This window comes from Polypterus senegalus, chromosome 6 (genome assembly GCF_016835505.1).
Source record: "Polypterus senegalus isolate Bchr_013 chromosome 6, ASM1683550v1, whole genome shotgun sequence".
NCBI classification, from domain to species: domain Eukaryota; kingdom Metazoa; phylum Chordata; class Cladistia; order Polypteriformes; family Polypteridae; genus Polypterus; species Polypterus senegalus.
In genome coordinates, this window is record NC_053159.1 from 181,018,157 (window position 1) to 181,033,439 (window position 15,283).

At 34.4% G+C, this 15,283-nt stretch overlaps 1 protein-coding gene across 2 annotated transcripts in view; it reads right to left on the bottom strand.

Annotated features, from left to right (window-relative positions):
• The window catches only part of chn1 (chimerin 1), a 181,300-nt gene that overhangs the window by 85,908 nt on the left and 80,109 nt on the right, over positions 1–15,283 (bottom strand). For both annotated transcript variants that reach the window (XM_039757676.1, XM_039757675.1), the window contains 2 exons: positions 14,533–14,564; positions 14,326–14,439 (listed from right to left, as the gene is read on the bottom strand). In XM_039757676.1, the coding sequence (XP_039613610.1) occupies positions 14,326–14,439; positions 14,533–14,564 (146 nt within the window). The remainder of the gene's footprint in view (positions 1–14,325; positions 14,440–14,532; positions 14,565–15,283) is intronic.

Here is a 15,283-nt window from a genome sequence, read left to right on the forward strand (position 1 = left end):
ACAATGCCTATCTTTATTTTCCAACTTTTTTCTATTATTGGGCCACAAAGAAGCATAGTCTCTCTAAGAACTAGCATCAAGAAAGGTATCAAACCCGGCTTAGTACTCTAGTATCAACCACATTTCTAAATAACTCTTACTGCAATTCTGACCGAAATTAAGTACAATCATTCTTTCCAATCATGCCTGTCCATTAACAGCAGTCATTGCAAACATGAACAATAAAGTCTCCATATTCAACTACATTACTGGTAAAGTAGCCATTGAACATCACATGCACACTGCGTCAAAGAAGGTTCAATGCTTTTAATAGTTTTGTGCATTTGTGCCTAACAGTAATCATCTTTTTTCTATCTAAAATGTCCACCACACTATGCAACATTTCCAGCAATTTTCAGTTGCAGACTTTCATTACATAATTTCAGTGAGTCAGGAGCAGCCTTAGTGACTCACCAGAACAAAATCAAACACTTTTGATTATACTTGAACTCGTTATACCTGGAAAGCAAATGTACAACCACTGGTGTTGCCAGGCAGCAAATTAATTTGCTGTCAGAATGTGACAAGTATGTGATACATTATTTTGAAAATTTGCAACTGCTGAAAGGCCATCACGAGTTTTGTAATCAGTCGTCCCCTATGATTCCATGTTGTGTAATTTGACATTCTGAAGGAGAGAAGTACACACAACTATAGTCATTAAGTATGACATGCTCAAGAAATTGTGTAATATGCTGCTTACTGAACTCAAAGTCTGTCTGAGATTTATTATCCAAGGTGACACAGTCTAAGTGTCCCCACTTCCTCTTCAGGATAAGTGCCACTTGGCTATGAGGGTCATTCATCTACCAAGTGCTTGTCTGGATGCAGGCGTGGATCCTAGTATCTTTACTCAGTGAGAGTGTCTCTGTGTTAAGTTGAACAATTATGTAATTATATAACACTGGAATCACAATCTTTTACTAAGTTGTCAAGGGTAATCCTAATAAAAGCACAAGGCCTTTTCCAGGTACACAAAACTAATTAAAACTGGAAAGGTAAACACAAAAGGGTTACCGAGGCGCATATGTTTATTCATCACACTGATATCATAACACCAGAAGTTTTTCTTTTTAAATACTATGTTTATACACTAACAGGAATAGTAATAGTTCATACGTTACGCAGGATTTAAAATTTTAAAAGCAGCATATTAAGTACCTGAACGTTTGCATCAACTCTTATTTCTCACAGGTTTAGTACACAGTGAAAAGGACCCTTTTGATTGCCTACACAAATTTCCTGGAAAGCTTACACTTCTGTTAAAATGAAGCAAATCCTATAATACATGAAAAAGAGGTTTCTAGTCAAGAGTGTCTTAAATTGTCACACATTATTTTACTGTGTGTTTCCACATACGAGTTAAAATTTTTTTTAAAGGGGATAATGCAAAGTCTGACTTTCTAACTGCAAAAAGGCCATCAGATTCAACAGAATATTTGCTCTTGTTATAATTAAAGCAGCTCCTTATTTAACCTAATAATAATAATAATAATAATACATTATTTATATAGTGCCTTTCCCATGCTCAAGGCACTTGATTCTAGTATCACAGCAGAAGCTAATGTTAGAGAATTGTTGCTTCACTGAGCTTCTAGAAGAAACTTGAAATTATTTCCATTAAAACCATCCTGCAAGTTGTTCTGGGCGTTTTCTAAATCTAGGACTTCAAAGCTTTATGTAAGAACTGAAAGCAACATTACACTGTATGTAACTAGTACAACAAGTACATGCTAAACCAACCATATTTTTCAATTTATCATTTACCTTTCTTAAATAGGTACACTCTCTTCTACATTATACAGAATTGAGAATTTAACAAGTAATACATGTAGATTTTGGGCAATTGTGGTAAAAGTGTTGTTGAAAGAACTGTGTTCATTAAATGCTCTACTGATGTACCCATTCAGCTGTAGCTATGGGTTGCTCTATAGCGATTACTAATGCAAATATAATAGTTACAAAAAGCAAACACGAAGCATATAAAAAAAGGTTCAAGATGCACTCCCCTCTTTATTTACAATGCTACCGATGAGTTGTCTCATTTGCTGTGTGGTGTGATTAAAATCTTCCCACCGCCCCATCCTTTTTGAAGCCCACAGTCTGCTTTGTTTTCACTGCTACCATACAAAATAAAATGGCTAATGCCAATTATAATACTAATACCCAACTAGATTCCAATTTCTTATGCCTGATAGCTGGAGTAATTAACCAAATGCTAAGCCACATAGATTAGCTTCAACAGAGTGCAAATAGACCCAACAAAGTTGTGCAAGCAAATACACAAACAAACATGGTCTACATATAATTTAAAACATAGGATAGTGAAGGAGATGGCTGCCACAACAAAAGTTCATTTTGAGAATATGTTTTATGTTTATAAGCTAATGTAATGCTCTAAAGTAGCTGGGAACATACAGGGGCTTGTTGTTCATAAGCTTAAACTTTAAAAGGAAAGCTCCTCTGACCCTATAAGCAAAGGTAATTTATTGATACATTTTTCCTACATCAACAACAAATTCCCTGCAGTCAGAAAATTATTAGAAATTAATGCACGTGAGCCAGCACACAAGAATGCACCAGTTCTACTTCTCATAGTAAAGTTTTTCATGTAGCAACATGGATACTTTCAGAAAAGAAAATCGGATCCCTGTCACCGACAACCTTTCAGGAAATTCTAAAACATCTAGCAAAAGATATATACATTTTTAATTAAAACAAACATTAGGTCTTTGGAGACATTCCAGGAGATTTCAGATTCTAAAGAATCCCCACCTGTCATTAAAAGGAAATAGTCACAGAAGCTGTGTCATGAGTTATAACTGCATGGTTTATGGGACTGAGATATGGTCAAAGAATGCACAGAATAAATCAAAGTTAAAAAGAGCCACTTACTGCTGTAGAGGAAAACTACGGCTTAGTCAATATAAAGAAATTTTTTGGCAATAAAACACTAGGCAAGGAGAAGTGGTGTAGGGTGATGAGAAAATTGAATAATTCACATGAGAAGTATGGGTACATATCCCGTAAGGATGCCTAAGACCATGTCATTTGAAATCAAGATACACCTTGTGAACCTGGGTAAATGCAAGTTTCCTAAATGGAACTGTCTATTGTTGTCTATGAATTTAAATTTTACCCTCTCAGGTCACTTAAATGATTTGTGAGAAGTTACCAACTAAAGCAAAAAATGAGCTTAGCCTCTTCTACGTTAATTATAGTTCATATTTTCAATTTATTTAAGCTACCTACAAAGTTATTACAATTTAATTTAATTTTCCAAATAGAGCCAGGTTGTGTAATAAGGCACATCAAAGTAGCAGATGATTAAAGACCCACATCATACGCATGTATGTGGAATGCTATTTTCATTAGTCAAGGAGGAAGAATGCAATTACTTTTTAATTCCAAAACATATACGCTCTTTCAGGCTGTGACATTTAAATGACAGTAAAGTGGCTATGCTACTACTCAGTAGTGCCATTTCTGAAAAAAGTAAATATACAAAGAACTCCTGAGATGCTACCAAGATCAATTATCACCATCCTTTTACTAAATTCATGAGCAAGTCTTGGTTATTAATAAAAAGTAAGCAAGACAAGAAACAATATCCTCTCCTTCTAAATCAAATCCCAACACACACTAATTTTTTTCATTTTGAGCTTCAGTAGTAATATTGATCACAAAAACATTTGACAAAAAAAAGGAACTGGAAAGGAAGCAGCAGCAACACAAACAGTCTAGCACACAATCTGGCAGCAAATTAAGACTGAATGTAATGGATAAATTCAAAGATCATGTAAACACATACATAATGGAAAGCTTCATAAGCATACATTTGCTCATGTGAGGTGTACTTATTATATTTTGGTAAACGATAGTTGTAATCAGCAGGAAGAATCAAATTAAAAAAAAAAAAAATTTGCAATGTAGCACTGCACATGCACTTCAAAATGTGTGATTCTTGTTGGATCTGGCGCATGTGTGTTTGCTTAAAAAGTCTGATTTCAGCGTGCAAGCATGCAAAACAATGGCGCTGAAGAGACCAATACAGCTTTCAAACTGTGCCACAGGGATGCAAAAGTATTTGTCCCAAAAATTAAACATTAAGCCGGAAGAGGAACACAAACACAAATCACCGGACAAGGGCTCAATTCGGACAAACCTGAAGGCATATCGAGGATGAGATGCGATGATTTGACACACCCAGTTTGATTTAGCCTGGTGGTTTACTGATGAATGTTCTCTTGTTAGAAAACCAGATTCTACTGGAGGAAAGAACGAAGAACAGTTATCAACATAACATCCAGAGAACAATGGACAATGAAACTGGTCCATTATACAAGGCTGATAATACAATATAACCGGAAATAAACTAAAAGCTAAACTTAAAATCATTGCATTTTCACAGAAAAATAATGTTCCTTCACACCAAGTCCCATATTACTATTTTACTCAATAATAGATGACCCATGAATTATATGAGATACTAAAACGACTAATTTGTTTCAAATTCTGTGCCACTGTTAAAATACTGCCTGGGGACACGAACCACTAAATGGTTTCACACAAAAAACTTTATAGAGTGACTTTTACAATAGTGGAATAATTAAAGAAATTAATTTGTTGTGGAAGCCCACCCAAGCACAAAGTAGCATGGGTTACTCATGATCAATGTTTTTTGAAAGCATAACAGTTTTCTTTTTAACCTTTAATACTAAAATTGGTAAAGAAGCTGCTAGCACAAAGATGGTGTGAATAAAGTGTCATTCTTCATTCTTACATTTTATGGTGTAATTTTTTATAGCATCAAAGCATACCACGAGTTTAGTTAACATTTAAAATACGATAATAAACAGCAATGTCTAGAATTGCTAACAGTGTCCACAGGCTAAGCAAGGGAGCCCAAAACTTTGGATTCCAAATAACAGGAATTAGAGTATTTCCAAATACTCCAAGTCCAGCTGAGATACATAACCAGTGTGTCCTGGGTCCTCACAGAATGCTGTTATCATCACAACCCTTGTGTGTAGGAAGAGACTCCTAATGGCTCATCTAAAGCAGAAATGGCTCTACCTGGAGTACCTCCTGTACCCTACCCTATCACAGAGAGCCTGTCCTACGTCCTTTTGGAGGAAATGAATTCTGGCTGGTCATATGTGGAATCTCAGTATTTTGGTCACTACATTAAGCTTGTGATTTTAGCGGAGGACTGGAGTGTAAACTGACCGGTAAATGGAGATCTTTGAGGATTTAACTCCTGATGCACTGCACAGTAAGTCTTTTCAACAATTCAAGCAGTTACTTCAACAATCCTTTGGACAGTCTCAAAACTATGTCTAATGTAATTTGTAAACAAATCCCTGAGGTACATTACTTTAAATTCCTTGACAAAGAACAGCTGCTTATCAGCTACACACAAAAAGTAAATTGCTTCAAAGAGAGAGCAATAACCTAATATTTTGGTTTCGGAGATTTTTTTTTTCTATTACACTCAGCCACATACAGTTCCACTATATGCATGAGATTAATCAGGACAGCAAAAGAAAGCATCATTCCAAAAAAACTAAAAAGGTACAGTCAAATAAGTATGACCTTCTATTCCATTTCCGTCCCATTTTAATTTATTTAAATTGTGCTTTACAAGACATTCATCCCATTGAATTTATTCTGATAATTCAGACTTCAGCACATTAAAAAGGATAGGTGAAGATGATTTGAATCTGAATCTACTGGCTACTGACTAGCCAGCTGCCTAGTTGCTTTAAACTCTAAAGTGACAGACTGTGGCAAATTGTGTGAACGAAGGCATTTGCTTAATGGCACTACATAGCTGGTGGAATATGGCAATACAGGTGCTGTAACACAGGCAGTTGGAAAGAGGACATGATTAAATATGCTGAATATATTTTTTCACTGACAAAGTTAATCTATATATATATATATATATATATATAGTATTATCACTAATTGAAAATTACTATCACTTCACACTATTGTTTAGATTGTTCAGTCCATTTAACAATGTATATATATTTGAGGCAAGATTTGGATCCTGCAGACATACATGCTCAATTCTGCCTGTTGCTATGGGATGCCTCAGGACTTCTCAGAAAAGGAGTGATTTCTTTTGGATAACTTTTAAATATTCCATGTGTTTTGACAATAAAGTAGGTATGCATTAACATCTTCAGTTGTAAATTTAACTACTGCATGTTACTAAAAAAAAAAAAAAGCACAGTTTTAGTTAGCTGCATCATATATTATATTTAAGTACTTTTCATAAACAGGTATTTGATTTAAGAATACTCATGTCTCTCTACAGTTCATTTTACAGCACCATTCACAATGAAATTTTATACTGTATATAAGGCAACTAGATACTCAACTGGAAAAATAAAACCATTATAATGTATTATTACCTACAACTTATGAAAGTACTCACTGGAAGGCCCTTTTTTAAACGGTTATAAAATGTGCCATGTAACAGATTGACAAATTTGATGCAAAGGTAGGCTGTTACACAACAAAAATATCATTTCACCGAGACTGGGAAAGCATCAAAGAAAGGAAAAAAAAACAAAAAGTGTTCTTATCAAAATACATTGCAATGTCCACAAAATACATTGTCAACTGGACCATAGCAAAGAAAAAATCTGAAGGACCATTTTAAAAGCAGTTATCTTTATTAAATAACAATAGAATCTATTAGTTGATTAATGTCCCGTACATTTGTACTGTGGCATGTTTTTTAAATTAAAGAGGGTACAGGTAATAAAAACTCAAAACATTTCATGACTTGATGAGGATTCTCAAGTGGGGTATGAATATTTTTGTTGAAGTGATGACTTCCATACAAAAACATATGCATTTTGGACTAGGTAACACAAATATTAGTCCAACGCCTGCAGAAAATGAACTATGATTGAATTTTCTAATGAAGTGTTGATAAAACAGAAAACATTGGTTTGCATTGGCTAGAAGACAGACATCAACAAGACATCCTTAGGCAGTACACAGAACTGCATTCCAAGTATGTTTAGAAGATATTTACTGGGAAATGATTTAAAAAAAATGTAGTGACTTCAGTTTTTTATTACTATAAGCTCAAAATAAAAAAACAGAAAACAACAAAAAAGAGAAAACAAAAGAGTGAGAGAGAAAAACCAAAAAAAAAACAAAAAAAACCCAAATTGGACATGCAACGGTGATCATCAAAGACTGGACACATGATAGGAATGTAAAGTAATATTCTTAATCTTGCTCAATCCAATTTAGGGTCCAGCTGGGATGGATATACTGGCAGCATCAGATGCAAGTCAGAAACCAACTCTGCCAGCCTAATGCAAGGGCCACTCAAATATTTTCACACAGGGCCACATTAGAACCGTCAATTAACCTAACATTGATGTTTTTGGGCATGTAGGAAGAAAACAAAATTAACCAAAGAAAAGCCTCTGAAAACATTATAAAAACTGGAATATTTTATTAAAATAATAACCATAGTTTCTCAGCCCTGAAACTGAGAAGCTGTTTCATTCATACTCCTATTAGTTAAAAGGAAAATGGCAAATCAATACGATTTTGATTTCACAGTAGTTTACAGTGCAACAAAGCCACGGGCTTTGGAAAAAAAAAAATCCAGACCACACGTGTATTTTCACAGAGGACATGTGCTATGAGGCAATGGCTGGGTGCTAGGCAACCCTTATTCAATGTATTTAATAATATCTAATTTAATACAGACTGCGTGCGCCTGAGGGAGATCTGATGTTAGACTGCAAAATATAATTCAACTCAATTTTCTTTTATAAAGAGCAATTCTACTTATAAGATCAGTAATAAGGTGATGATTGAATAGATATTTTCAAGAAACACACAAATGCAATTTTTATGGATGTTGTTAGCTTCTGTAACTGGCATTTTCAAGTGTTTATTCCTCATCTGTGGGAGTACAGATTTTAAACACATTTAAGGATCAGAATGTCAAACAATACAATATAAGAAATACTTTATAACGATGCATTTCATTATGAGTCATATCTTCAAATGCTGCAGCAGAAATTATGGACACCAGACCCACCCCCACACTACCAATAACCGAGTGAAGATCAACATGGAATACTTACCACTCTTTTTATTATAAGCTGTATTTCATACCAATTTACAAATACATACCAATAAATGTAACTTGATTAGAGTCAGTATTTGTGTTGGGTACTCGCTAATATTCAACCAATAAACAGTTATCAATCATCTAACAGGAATCTTTTTGTGACGTAGGAAGAGTTCTTGGAGAAAACCCACAAGGAGTATATGCTAACTTGACCGTGTCCAGGGACCACAGTCCCTGAGCATTAGCTACTAACCACAGCACCATGATGCTGTCCCAAATACAAAGTAGTTCACACCAAACCAAAGTCAAAGAGCAATAATGAGACTCTAGGAACAGTGCGTGAAGCTCCTTGAATCAAAACTGAACAAAAAAATGCAAAAATATCAATGAACAAAAAATACATAAGAGATGACTAATAGTAAGTGTTAAAATACAGCACACTGGAGTTCTAGGAAAAAATTCAAGTATAATAATAGAGTAACACAAACAAACAGTTTGGATTTGAACATGACGATAAGTGGAGGCAGAATAGCAGAGTCCTAAAGATAAATTCAATGGAGGAGGAGCCACAAAGGATGAGGAGTCTTATCTGAATGTAAAATGCAAGTTGTATTCGGGTGCTGGAAGATGATACATGTCTATACAGGGTTAAGAAAAGTAGCAGATGTTCAGCAAGTTATAAATGAAGACAGCATCATAAGTTGGTAACAAAGACCCGAATGTAATTCTGTATCTGGTAGGATAGCTGTATGGCTTGATCTGGTCGCCTTGTTTGGCAGAATTTTGAATCTGAATTTACTCTTCAAAGCAAGAATGCTGAGAAAATCAGGCTGAGAATTCTACCTCTGAAATAAAGAGTTAGAGTTACAGACTGACAGTTTCACAAATGAAAGAATAAAGTTTCAACTAGTATTGAGAATCAAGATTTAAAATTTGTGACACTGTTAATTATGATTCAGTATCTGACTATAGCAGATTATGGTATAATTTGGTAGGATTAAATGTCAAATAACCAGTAATAAAGGGTGAAGGACTTTAATATGACACACAACAATGAAAAGTACTGTTTAGTCAACATTTTTTTTTTTTTTTTTTTAAACACGATTTTTTTCAAAACTGGAAATACAAATTAAAAAAAACAAAATCATCAGATGCTTGGATATTTGCAACAAGCAGTAAAAATGAGCCTTTAAATTTAACATGAAAAATGACAGACCTTATGAGCCAATTTCAGAAACCTGAAGATTAAGAAAGCAGGACTAAAATGGAGTGTGAACAAACAGTCAGGAGTGAATCAATCTCCAAAACAGAAATTATAAATAGTAACCAATCTAAAGATGACCTTTTGCAAATAGCTCTATGCTATTTTCCTCAAACGTCGCTCATCTGTAGTGTTTTCTTTTCCTTGAAGTGGAAGTCTGATAGTTATTCATATTATTTTTCAGTCCTAAAATTACCCTGGAGACAATCAACAGCTCAAAAGGTTTACTACACAGCAACTAAAAAAGTAATTGTGAGATTGAGTGGAAATGAAAGAAAATTTAATACATAAAGGTCATAAACTGCTACACATATAAAATGTTTATAGAATATAAGAATGTGTCATGCCACCAGGGGTTTAAACTGTAGCTTGCACTGCAGCTGGTCAGAGCAAAAGCCATTGAAGATTATTTTAAATCAATTTGCCAAAGCCTAAGGGGAAGACATAAAAAAACCTGCATAATGACCACAAAAGCAGAACACAAGTCACCGACTGTCATTAAGCCTTTCAGGCTTAACAGAAGTGTGGCAAGATAATTCTTATTTGTCAGGTGAAGAGTACGAGAAGAAAGGGGCAGTTGGATATTGATTTGAAAATGACAGGAATAATTGTTAATAATGATTTACTACTCAGCATTGCACATTAAAGAGCAGCTCTAAAAGTACTATGTAAATAAAATTGCTTTAAACAATACAATTGATTACAAGAAGATAAGGAAACATAAGATCTTTAAGTTGTTATGTAGTTGATCATAGCTAAGGATGTATTTTTAATCAGTTTCAAAATGCAGAGATAGTACACCAGTGCTAAAGAGATTAAACAGAAAAAAATACAAGCTCTTTACTTTTACTGAAAGTAGAATAGCCACACAAAGTATGTCATGTAAAACTATCTATCTAAAACTTTGATTCCACGATATCACACTGAACCTATGAACTTGCATGTGTCAGCCCATTCTAAGGGCTCAAGGAGAGGCTCAGATTCTGGACAGTGTGACTTCTGAATGCAAACTCACTCACAAAAAACAAAAACGCTTGAAATTCTACATTTTGTATAACAAAAAAAATAAATCTAAAAACAACTCCAATATACAGTACATAATTGTATATACCCCAATTAGACGTAACAGACTTCTCATTCTGCTTTAACTCTTTGAGGGTTAAATCTTTTTTCCAAAAAACTGAGTTTTATGAAAAGCACACAATGCACTGGTTTCACACATAAATCAACAGAAAATATCTATTGCTATGTGCTGCGGCTGCTGTTGGCACCGGTTTGGCATTCTGGCGCAGGGGCGGCTCGATGGCCAACAGGAATGCATGGCAGGCCGGCTACCTCTCTGTCTTCGCACAGCAGTCGCTGTGTGACTAAGTATGGTTTGTACCTCTTGTCATCGTAAGTGGTGGTCCTCCTACGTGAATGCTACTGTAGGCGCATCAGCTATACGAACATGTTCAGCACCACAAACAGCTGGGGACTGATAGGCTGATACAGGTACCTCATTTTCTTTTTCAATATCCATCTCCAGATCACTTGCATCAAACTCTGAGTCCGAAAAGTCAGAGTCCATTTCAGAGATAATACGTAAAAACTTTCATGTAGAATTTTGCTTTGCACATTTGCTTTAGTCTTGTCAGATGTCAATGCCATTTTAGAGGCTGTTTACTCTTTACTATTCATGCACGCGCAGGGAATCGAGGACAAATCAACAAAGCCATGTAACTTTCCTTCAAGCAAAGAGAGTTGAACTAAAACACAAGGGCGAGTTTCGTTCACAGTTTATAGCCGATTACCGTCCTCTACCCCTGAATTTCGACAAAAGTCGACATCAGCCCTGAAAGAGTTAAAAGCTATTTATGAATTTTTTTTTTTTTTAAGTTCAACATACCTCCGTTCATTTTACTGTGCTGTTTAAAATGCTTCATCATAATTTGAAATGTATGCTTTTGCCTCTTCATGATTTAGAAAGAGCTTGGAACTCCCTCACTTTGCAATGAATTTACTCATTCAGAAATAACTACCCATAAACAAAATAAGTGTCCATTTGCTACCCTATAGCAATAAAGTTCACTTGACTGGTCAAATTTCTTTCTAACCGTTCTAAGTGAGGGAAACATTATCTTGTACTTACCATTGAGCACATGCTAAGATCAATTATGTTCAACTCCATAGAAAAAAGTTTGATAATCAAGAGATACACTAGAGATTTGGAAATAAAAACAAATACCAAGTATTTTGTAAACTAAAATATTTCTAAATCAAACATTTGACTTCTGAGAAAGTCTTCAGTTGTGGGTTAACTAAAATGCATTTCTGCTGCCCACTCTTTTTAAGGAGGAACACTATTACTTCTTAGCACAATGAACATAGCAAAGTGGTGTTCTTCGTTGTTTTCCCCCTGAATCAGCAGGACTGCTTGAGGTTGAATAGCTAGTGGCCATGTACTTGCACCTCTTGGGCACGAGTTCTTTCCACCCCACCTGTCTGCCCTAGTCCCACTACCCCTCAGCAAAGGTTAAGGCATCACCAGTAAATGCTGGATAGCTTGCCATCTAGCCTCCTGGTTTAAAATTGCAGTTACAAAAAAGTCACTATTCTTTTACCTTTACTGGTGTCTTTGAATAGCATACCCAGAACACATACTTTACATACTACCACTCTCTTGCTCTCATTCCTACAATCACATGTGCAGGTCATCTCCTGCTCCTAATGCAGTACTCCATTCCAAATGTCTTCTCTGGGACTTGCCCCTACTTAAGCAAACCCGGCATTGCCCTTTTGTTCTGCCAACCTCTTATCAGACAGGCACCTGCCCACTTCACATCTGACATGCTTGTGTGTAGATTTGGTCTCCTTAATAGTTCAAAATAAATGACTTTTTCCAGCTATGCATCTGTGGAAATGTACGTGGGCACAGATGTGAAATTGCCCAAGATACAATTTTGCCATTTTGTGCAAATATTATATTTTTTTTCCATGAGGTGAAATGTGCACACATGGAACTAATTACCTTAGTAAGTTTCAAAACACAACTTAAAATTAATTTGGAAATTTTCAGTGTATAGAAATAGACAAAGTACGCTAACTACCTGTTTTCATAAAATAATGTATGTTCCTTCACTTATTTGAAGAAAAAATCTATTTAAGTGCTTAAAAGTTAATCATTTTATTTATCTGGCAGAAATGTAATTTTTTTTTTGATCTGTTATAATGCATCATTCAGATGAAGGAGCTAATCTACCCTTTTGACACTACAGCAAATGTTGTCATGACAACCTCCTTCCATCATTTAACATTTTACTGCCAGATATCCAACTGTTATGTAATTTCAAATTAGTCATCTCGCTCATGTTAAAAAAAAAAAAGATGACAAGAAATAGTTCACAAATTACATTTTTCAGAAAGCTCCAGAACGTCTCGCTTTGGAATTAATACTGAAACAGCTAACTAGTTAGCAAAACAGGTTTACCTTCACCAAAGCAAAACACAAAGCAAATGTTAAAATAGGGCAGCCTCCTCAATGATGCTGCTATTAAATCCAAAACCGATAATCTGTGTCTCACTCTTTAGAGAAAGGAAAATATGTATTTTGGAAACATTGTAAATATGGTCTTCTTTTATGTTCAGCAAACAAAAACAATACATACCCATACAAAAAAAGAAGAAAGCTACTTCGCATTCTTCAGAATACTTCAATATTTACCATCAGAAAATAAAAAAAATAATGTCTTTCTGTGTAGGGTAGTGGGGTTTGCAGGTCACAAAAATAATAGAAAACAGAAATATTCTAATATAAGGCACATATACATTACCAAGAATCACTAACAGGTAAGATGTAATTCTTACTGTAAACAGTATAAACTAGAGATCATTAAGACACTTGAATTACATATTTTACTGGCAGGCACACAACACAAATGATTATGAAGCATGGAACTCAAATTTTAAACCCTGTTCCCTTGAAGTAGTTTTAATGGGAAGGTAACTGAATAAATATGTCCAATCTACTAATATGTCTATGCTCCAAAAGTAAACATCTACTAAATCTCTATGTTAAGCCTAGACATACAGTAAGAAACAAATGGCAGCTACTCCACCATTAATGTAAAGTCAAAGTAGAATCATATTAGTTTAGCTTAGCAATTTCAGTGTTAGTGAAAGATTTGTTTTAATATTTTTTGGGTGAGAAGGGACCAAGTCCTCTCACCTTAGCTATAGAACGCTGACTATGATGTTGGGAAACGTGTGGAAGTCAAAGACATGCAAATGAATAGATAGGAAGGTTTAGAAATTCCCATAATAAAAGAGACAGAGACTTTTAAAGCAATGATGATCAATCAAATGTTTTTCTTAGTTGTAAATATGAAGCTTGCAGTGGAATGATAGAAGAATTGTTTGGGGAAATAAGAGAACTTTGCTAAAATACTAAATGCTTTGCAAATCTCTTTCTTGAACTATTTACAATTTCTGATTCCTTTACTCTTTCATTTTTGGCTTTACTGTATTTCTTTATTGATTACTGCATTACAAATACCAACATTCTTAACTGATGACACCGGATTTTTTTTTAACCTCCTCTTCTATGAAGTACAATTCTGTTGTTTTTCCAGTACAATCAAGACCTGTTACATACATAAATATTCATCACATTGCTTTAGTCCTCCTACACAGGTATGGCATTTACTGCTTTATAAAAAGCATGTGAGAGTTTATTTATGAATTTGCCATAATGACTTTGTAAAAAGTCTAGTTATAAAAACATCCTTTTATTTATATTATTTTTTAAATACATTTTAGTACACAGTACATTAATTTCTCAGCTAACTTAATGTTTTATATTCTGGTATTTTAATGCTTTGCTATATAAATAGTTCATGGTTTGATCTAAATAAATTAATTCAATACCAACCGTAAAGCTAGCGTATATGTCCCAGGCTGTCTCTGGCTTTCTCGAATAAGATAACTTCCCTCTGCAACACTGAGCAACTGATCAGCTTCTTCCCTTGAAATCATTCCATGGTACCTATTTTAGAACAGAACACACAGATGCACTGACCAAGTAAAACACAGAAAAGCAATAATTTATAATTTGAGACAAAAAACTAGGACTCCTTACTCTCTTCCGTAGTATTTTGGCCGGTTTTCAACCTGTGAAATTCAAAGAATAGAAGAAAGTTAAACTTATGAAGTAAAAATCATCTGTATCTTAAGAATAGAATGTTTTGAGGATTTTTGCAAAACTGTCGTGAAATGAGTTCACCTGCATGTTTGCATAACATAATCCAAATATACTAAAAATGACAGCAATATGCTGGAAGGAAATGGAACTGAAAAACTGACAGATGGTGACTATTAACTAAACTTATTTCTTATCCATCTATTCACCACATGTTCATAAATTTGTTTTTCTTTTTATAGGCAAAACTGATGAGACAGCTAAAATATTAAATTAGTATTAGAGCATCCAGTGATACAGGTCACGGGCATCATCTGTGAAATCCATTTAATCTGGAACTGCATAGAATAAAAAAGCATTACTCTTATTAAGAAGTCAAATTGAAAATGTACAACAAATTCCCACTACATTTACTTTCCCAACTTCAATTTATTTTCTGAGCTGAAAGTTAAATACTAAATTTATAGTATACCTGGCCAAGTTTAAATACCACAAGAGTTATGTATTATATATTTAAAATAACAGTTATGGTTTGACTTAGAAATTACTTCTAAATTACTAGACAACCTACAGCACTTTGAGTAATGAGAAAAGCGCTATATAAAATGCAAAGAATTATTATTATTATTAGTAGTATATCTGTGTTCTCACCTATGATCAAAAAAGCCCAGCAATGCAAGCTACCATCAGT